The sequence below is a fragment of the Etheostoma cragini genome, chromosome 5, assembly GCF_013103735.1.
Source record: "Etheostoma cragini isolate CJK2018 chromosome 5, CSU_Ecrag_1.0, whole genome shotgun sequence".
NCBI classification, from domain to species: domain Eukaryota; kingdom Metazoa; phylum Chordata; class Actinopteri; order Perciformes; family Percidae; genus Etheostoma; species Etheostoma cragini.
The window spans coordinates 3,283,339-3,291,709 of NC_048411.1; the positions used below are offsets into that span (position 1 = coordinate 3,283,339).

The 8,371-nt window shown below is 39.6% G+C and overlaps 1 protein-coding gene across 1 annotated transcript in view; it reads right to left on the reverse strand.

The window, feature by feature from the left end:
• Window positions 1-774: 774 nt before the first annotated feature.
• mrps27 (mitochondrial ribosomal protein S27) overlaps window positions 775-8,371 on the reverse strand; it is a 9,880-nt gene continuing 2,283 nt past the window's right edge. Inside the window, exons 3-11 of the mRNA XM_034872363.1 lie at window positions 6,786-6,856; window positions 6,608-6,666; window positions 5,972-6,086; window positions 5,340-5,418; window positions 4,807-4,922; window positions 4,596-4,698; window positions 4,349-4,491; window positions 2,789-2,950; window positions 775-1,218 (exon numbers count right to left, since the gene is read on the reverse strand). Coding sequence (XP_034728254.1) covers window positions 970-1,218; window positions 2,789-2,950; window positions 4,349-4,491; window positions 4,596-4,698; window positions 4,807-4,922; window positions 5,340-5,418; window positions 5,972-6,086; window positions 6,608-6,666; window positions 6,786-6,856 — 1,097 coding nt within the window. The 3' untranslated portion in view covers window positions 775-969. The remainder of the gene's footprint in view (window positions 1,219-2,788; window positions 2,951-4,348; window positions 4,492-4,595; window positions 4,699-4,806; window positions 4,923-5,339; window positions 5,419-5,971; window positions 6,087-6,607; window positions 6,667-6,785; window positions 6,857-8,371) is intronic.

Sequence of the window (8,371 nt, forward strand, 5' to 3'; positions counted from 1 at the left end):
TTTGTTTAACCAACAAATCTTAGTACACATATTTAACATGTCAAGACGCATTCCCCACACCCAACACAAAGTCTGCCATTTTGAATGCATTGTCATACATGCCTGAAATTTCTCCAATTTCACAAGGGTCCAGGCCTGAGGACATCAACAGGCCAAAATTGACTTTTGGTCATAGCACCCCCGTTGGCAACAGGACATCTGCCTTATATGACAAATACTATCCGATTTACATGAAATACTGAGCCGCCCCCTTTATCCATGACCATGTACTTATTAGGCCATGCCCCCTTTTATGGCTTTTGAACCGTTTTAGGTACAGTCATGTGTGAGGAATCATTGAACTCAGAAGATAGTTCCTTCTTGGAGGTTTGACCCGCCCCCTATGCTTTAGCCACATCCCTTTTATAACTAATGACCAGTGTTGGGAGTAATGCATTACAAAAGTATCGCATTTACAAAAATGTATTCCTTTTTGCTGTAAGGCAGTAATATAACGCATTACTAATTACATTCGGTAATATTGCACTCATTACAATCTCAGTAATGCGAGTTATGATGCATTTTAACGCAACATTTAATGGTGTTTTGTTTTTTTAAGAATTCACCAACACCTCAAAACATTTCTTTGGAGGAAGCTAGAGGATGTGATGGGTAGTGGTCTTTTTCCAGCCTTCATTTCTTTTTGCTCACGTGATCCTGACAAGTAGGCTTAACAATTGATGTTTGCATGCATCTCAATAATGATGTCATTCCAGAAAAAAGAAACAATTTCTAACATTATAATTATTATATTTGCAGAGCAATACTTAAGTACACAATACAAGTGAACAAAACTACACAAGCAGATGTAATGTGGTCAATGTTGAAAGTTCACAATTTTAGAGACACAAAACTCTTATTACACAATTTCAACGTGCATATGCAAAATACAGTTCAGTGATCACTGATTCAGGTCCATCTTCAGAGTCTCTATGCCTGCTGGGCTGCAGCCCGGGCAGCTAACCTCTCCCGTTTCTCTTGCTCGGCCTTCTCCCTCGTCTCTTTCTCTCTCTGGATCAGCTGTCTGTTCTCCGACTCCCAGGCCAGCACCTGGCTATTGTACTGCTCCAAGTCGGGTTTCTCTGCAGCGGCCAGGTTCTGTTGCGCCAGAGTGGTTACTAAAGCCTGGAAGGAGGCAGGTTCCAGTTTACCCTGAGACTCCAGCTGGCTGCTTAGTTCCTGGAGTGCAGGGGATGAAATAAATAGACCAAACGGTGACCTTATGACTAAAATTCAAATGGGTTGTGTAAAACCCTCCAAACCAGTGAACATTCAACACAATACATTCTTCTGTGTTTACAGTCGAAAACCTTGACTGGAGTGTCAGACAGAGAGAGGGATTTGGACATAAAACATGTCTATCCTAGAATATGTCTTGTGCGTTGACAAAAAAAAATTAAATATCAACCAAGCCTAAAATCATTCTCATCCTCTGTAATGTGAGAGAGGCTCTGGGAACCCTGCTGTAGTCAGAAACGGATCGATTATCAAATTTATATCTCCCCCAGAACAACATTACGGTTCCCTACAGCTTGTAATTTCTTTTCCAAATCCTTAAAAAATGATTGATGATCTACATTAGGTGCATAATTATTTCCTGCCCTTGTGTTTCAGCCAGAACGATAATAACTCTTGCAGAATTAGCCTTAATTTGTTTAAACAATTTAAATTGCAGGTGCTTGCTAATTAGTGTAAGAACCCCTCTACTCCTGTTAGACCCCACACTGTGAAATATCCAATCCAACCTATCGCCCACACAGTTTTTCAGATTCAGACGTCGTCAAATGACTGAAAAGTTCCCTTTCCTATCCCCATGAGCAACCACGCATCCAAATGCCATCACCATCCAACGTGAAATACAAAAAGCACAACACTTTTATTTGTAAAATATACAATTCGGCATAAAATATTCAGAGCCAATGGAGAGGTGACTGGAGAGGTCTGTGCCTTTCACTGGCCGTAATATGTCAATAAACACACTAATGTGCCAACAATGTCAGGAAAAGAGATGAGTGCAAGCTAGTAAACACTGATGAAAATGCTTTGTGAAGAGGGAAATGTATTGTACACATTTGTTAGACCTCAAGGACATGCTCAATGCATCTTGTTGAGAGTTACTGAAAGGAAAAAGAAACAGGAAAACTAAAAAATTGTTTTAATAGAGAGCTAGTAGTGTTGTGAAAATACAAAATGTGGGCCTTTAAAAAAAAAAAAATTAAATCCTCATTCCAACAGCTACCAACATATCCAATTATTAGATGTCAAATGGCTATTTAAAAAAAAAAAAAAAAGTTCCTCTTTTTACCTGCATTTAACAACAGAGCAAAGCAAGCTATCACTGTGGCTGCCCTGCCTGCAAAAATCACTGTTATTATTATTATTACTACTACTACTATCATCATCATTCTTCATGGAGATAGCTCAACAAGCTTTCTGCTGCACAACTCATGGGCATGACCACTGCTTTAGGCTCCAAAGTCTCATCCCATGAACAGGTAATAACGAAGCACTTGACTATGTTTAAGATCATTGTTTTTTTATCGTAACACATAGAATTTAGCTAAGACTGTTGATTGTGTGTTACTATACAATGGAATGTTTAACAATCAATTCAAAAAACCAAACCCCATAGTATGCTGCCCTCTCAGAGTTCCAACCCCACTCATAACATTTACAAACTGTTTTACTGGCTGGACCTGGCAAGGAAAACTGTTCCAAATCCCACCTGCCGTACACAATAGACACCCACCTTGAATCTGCTGACATACTGAGGTAGTTTGGCCTGCTCGGCCAAATCCTCTTCATCTACGATGTCTTCTTTCTTTTCCTCCTCAACTGCTGACTCCTCTCCAGAGGAGTCGCTGTCTGAGGTGGCAGACAGTTCCTGCAGCAAGCCATTTATGTAGTCCAGCTGAAAAATAATGAAAAAGTCCGGTTAAGTATGCGTAAACCTATTATTTTCCATTCATTATGTTTGCATATTCCACATAAATTGCAGTTCTTAAACAGCCGTAACTGCCTGAAAAGAAATCTGATTCAAAAGAATCCCAAAAAATAAAAGTCAGATATTTCAAAACTTTTAAGAAGATGCAGTTTTTTATTTACCAAAAAATATTGATCAAAACAGGCATGTAAAAATGAAAGCGGCTGAACCTATTAATGTTGTTAGGACAAAGATTAACTGTCACCTCAGGGCGGCAGTCTCCAGCACCTTTATTTAAGATATTGAGTTAGTATTATACTTCCTCTCTGTCCTACGGGGTTATCTGCTCTGTCTGCATTATTGCTGGGCCGCTGTCTGACACACACCGTTTAGTTCCTTCTCACAGACATCCTCTGTGCTCCAGGCTCTTCAAAATCTCATTATTTTTGTGGACAGAGCTGGCTTATTGAGCTGGACAGCACAGGCCAGATTAGAGACGCTACAGCCGACTGTGTTCGTGCAAATATGTAAAAATAATGTATGTGTAATAAGCATGTGTTTTATCTCAGCAGATGAAGACTGTCCGTGTCACACACCCCACCTGGAAAGTAACAACAGTCTCTACTGTGTGTGTGTGTGTGTGTGTGTGTGTGTGTGTGTGTGTGTGCGCGCGCGCACGCGTGCGTGTGAGTGAAACACAAAATCCTATTTTGAAAGAAAGTTTCATCCAGAAGATGAACATGTGGAGAAGATCGAAAAAAAAGACTAGAACCAGGAGGAAACCGCTAGTTTGTTTGCTTCAAAGAAAGAGTGAAATATGCCTTTCACCTACTCCACAGCAATCATGTTTTCTGTTGTTATGCGATATCAAGGTGCAAAATTCCCTTATTTGTCCACTCTCCAAAATGACTACTCATTTTTTGGGATGGTGAGTGAAGCAAATCTACTAGAAACTTGAATATGTTACTAGTATTTGGCTGGTACATTGACCTAATTTTGTGCCCTGTGATATTATATAATTATATATAATAATGTCAATAATAGAATTACATTACAGGGAGTGTTGTAGATATTTAGAACATGAATATAGCAGTAAACAAATATTTGCTATGTAAAGATATTGTGGCGTTTTACATAGCTTTAAGGATGCAACAAATTTAATCTCCTGATACTGATTATTTTCACCAAATTTAAAAGCAGTTTACCTCACTAGTGTGTGTTTTATGTAAGGTAACAAGGTGCCAGGGATTGACCAAATAAAACACGTAAATGGCTTTAGAATTAATAGTCTTTTCTGCAATAAAGTTTCTTCTTTCGGATGATTTGTTGGTGTAAGATGACTACACAAACTGAGTTTACTCTGAATTGGATTTTCTCTGTCCTTACTGTGTCTTTGGACAGCTTGACATCGCATGAAGCCGCGGCCACTCTCTCCATGACAGCCAGCGCTCGGCCCAGGTAGCCATGGGACCAGAAGAGGGGCATCCCTTTGAACACGGCATGTATGCCCTTTAACATCTCCACCTTGCCTGGATGGGACAGGAGGAGGGAGAATAAATTAAACCCAATGAAAGAACACGGATGCATCAAAGTAAAAAATACAACACTGTCGGAGAAGAAACTCGAAACACACCTAGCAGACCGTTGCCAAGTAGTTGAGCACTCAGGCCGACAGTGTTGTCTTGCTTCAGTCCACAGATAAGCAGTGATGCTCCCAGCGCCCGCTCCTCTGACACCTGAACACAGCAAGGAACAAGTGTAAGCATCTTATTTGGAAGCATATTTGTTTGTCCTGCTGCCACATAGACATGCTAATAAGTTGCTGTCGCTGCTGTTTCACTCACAGTGAGTTGTGGTCTGGTTGCTAGGAAACGTCCCAGGGCGTACAGAGACAGGATCTGTGTGGATGGAAGGTCGAAGGCCTCCTGAAGCATCACCTCCTCAACCACAGAGCACGCGCCTGTACAACGACAACAAAAGCATGAGGTCATTTCAACATTCGCCGTGGCATTGTAATGGCTGATAACACTTGATTTGAGTGTCAATACTGGAGTTATACAGCATGTAAGCCCTAAAACAGTCAACTCATGACAACTTTAACACAAACAATACTAACTATGTGCCTTCACTATTTGCCAAATACTATGTGTTTACTTTCTAATGTTATTGCACAGAAATATAATCAGGCTTCCGCTTCCCCTCTGAGTTTTACAAACAGGGAAATACATGTTTGAAATCTGATTTTAGAGTTTTGACAGAGTGGCGGTCTGTTCCCACTGGTGGAAGTAATACAAGTTAACAAGAAAGTGTCTGCAGAGACTGCATTTTCAAAATTTCAAAATGCTTAATTGAAAACATGATTTTAAGAAAGCCTTACTTTTAAAGTCGCCATCCTTAATGTAAGAATCTATGAAAAGGTTGAAGGTGAAATCATCTGGGAATATGCCATACTGGACCTGGACACACACAATTTCTTTACATTATTTATCTGTACATCAACATTGACTGTTAACCCTGTATGATTCAATAAAGAGGGTGTATATCACACAATAACACAACTGCTGATTCCTAATGCAGCACTGACATCGAGACCTCTTATTTCACAGTAACATTACACCAAACACAACAACATCAGACAGAGCACACCGTTTCACCTCCTTGTAAACACATCATTGGCTAGTACACGTCTGTGCTTTTGCAATAATTCAGCTATTCCCAAATACTGCAACTTAGTCGGGAACAGTACACATCCTGGGCTGAAAATGTCAAACAGGTTTGATGTTATTTTTGCTGCTCAGATCAGTTGGAAAATGCATCTGGGTGGTTAAGATTGGGTCTGTGATCGCTCACACTGCCAGATAACTGCAGCTGTTGGCCCCAATCAGGAGCCTCTGATCAGATCTCCTTTCTGATTATAAAGATGGGCCTCCTTTCCATCCACAAGAGAGTCTTCTGAGTTCAGCTATTTTGTTTTAAAATGAAGTGGTGGGATTATAATGTGATGTGTACCTTGTTTTTGAGTGTGTGCAGGGCCTTCTCCCTGGCATCGTATTTAAGACACTGCCTGATCCAGCTGTGAATGGTCCAGTCTCTCAAGTACCAACAGTTTGGACTGTGACGAAACCTGGAGGGACGAAAAATACATACAGTATATATAAAATGATGGAGCAGATGAGAGGAAGAGAAGATGACACGCGACCACATTTGAAAAAGGAATTTAGGTGCAAATATAACGGGTTCGTCCCAAAGACTCAGCATTAATAACCGAAACCAAAGTGTCCAAACACATTAAGGATAATTGGATCTATTAACAATAATAATAACAATTTCCAAGCTCACCAAAGTTGGAAACGGACGTTATTTAATTCTCAGTTGATTATAAGAATGCATGTGCCGTGAACACGGGTGCGATCAGGACATTGACTAAATCTTATAATCACAAGAATGGGTGCAGATTCCAGAGGAAGTAGTAAACAGGAAAGGTCTGGAATTGCCCCAAACAAAGAAAAGCATGTGACTGAACATAAACCTAAACAGACGAACCAAACAGACAACTTAAAGAAAAGCGCACACACCATTGGTACCACACAAAACCAAGAAAGCAGCAGAAACCGATGCAGAGTGAGTAAAAATCATCCCACTTACTTGTAAAGGTAGTACTCTGCTTGATCAACTTCCTCTCGAGATGAAATGTTGTCAACAAACTGAAACAGAAAATGTAAGTATTTGTGGAAAACTGTGTCCCTGCTGCCAACGGATTTGTTGAGTTATCAGTGACAGGTTTACTACAAACGAATAAAGGGGATTAAAACTAAGAGCTTACCCGTGACACAGTCAGAGAGCTAACTGGGAGATTCCTGTCGTATGTCCTGTCCATAGTCGTAGCCAGTACAGCTGTAATTTAAAAAAATAAAAAAATAAAAAACATTAACAAGAACGTTATACAGTTCATCATCTCATATGCACACTATTCAGGGGCTTTTTAAGTATGGATGTGTATGATTTTTTTAACACTATTGAACAGTTGACACTAGAAGTGTTACACTGCCACCCTGTGTTCATCAAGTGCACACACAGTAACATTTGTTGGAGTGCTAATGCAGCTATTCATGCAAGAAGAGTATATCTTCATTCTTTTGACATATAAAAGAACATCTGCAATTAACGGTTATTTTCATTGTTTGGTTATCTATCAATTATTTTTCTGGATTATTCCGCCTATAAAATGTTAGAAAATGACGGGATCCTCAAGTGTCTTGTTGTGTCTCAATGACTCAAACTGATTATTTGATTATCAAAAAAGTTGGCAACTAATTCAGTAGTTGACAGCTAATCAATTTATCAATACATCAATGCAGCTTCTATATCTAAAACCACTTAAACAAGCTTTACTACTAGACATTTAGCTGCACAATATTAGAACATTACCTACAAATACAGCATGAAACAAAATTTAAAAAAATGGACTCTGGCTCATTTACCTTCTTTTTTTCATGGTGCCCATCTTAGTAACTTTTAAAAACTTTTTAAAGTCAACTCTAACGGGACAGTGTAAGTGCTTTTAACCAGGTGCCCTTTAAGTTGTATGTCTGTGTCAGATTAGGTTAAGTGTAATGTCTTGCTTGTGTTCTAGTATGTATAGAGATTTGTGGTGTAATATGTAGCCTTTGTCCTGTCTTTTACGCATTTTGAAACATTTTTTTCGCCAGTCTTGGCCCGGACTCCCTGGGAGAAGAGTTAATGTAACTCAATGGGACCTTTCCTGGTAAAAAAAAATACTAAAGAAGCGTGTGCGTGTGTGTGTTTTTGCGTGTGTCGGACAGAGCTTAAAAATCACATACAGTGGTGTGAAAAAGTGTTTGCCCCCTTCCTCATTTCCTGGTCCTTTGCATGTTTGTCACACTTAAGTGTTTCGGAACATCAAACCAATTTAAACAATAGTCAAGGACAACACAAGTAAACACAAAATGCAATTTGTAAATGAAGGTGTTTATTATTAAAGGTGAAAAAAAATCCAAACCATCATGGCCCTGTGTGAAAAAGTGATTGCCCCCCCTTGTTAAAACATACTATAACTGTGGTTGTCCACACCTGAGTTCAATTTCTCTGGCCACACCCAGGCCTGATTATTGCCACACCTGTTCACAATCATGGCATCACTTAAATAGGAGCTGCTTGACATAGTAAGGTCCACCAGAAGATCCTTAAAAGCTACACATCATGTCGAGACCCAAAGAAATTCAGGAACAATTGAGAAAGAAAGTAATTGAGATCTATCAGTCTGGAAAGGGTTATAAAGCCATTTCCAAAGCTTTGGGAACCCAGCAGTACGGTCCACCAGAAGATCCTTAAAAGCTACACATCATGTCGAGACCCAAAGAAATTCAGGAACAATTGAGAAAGAAAGTA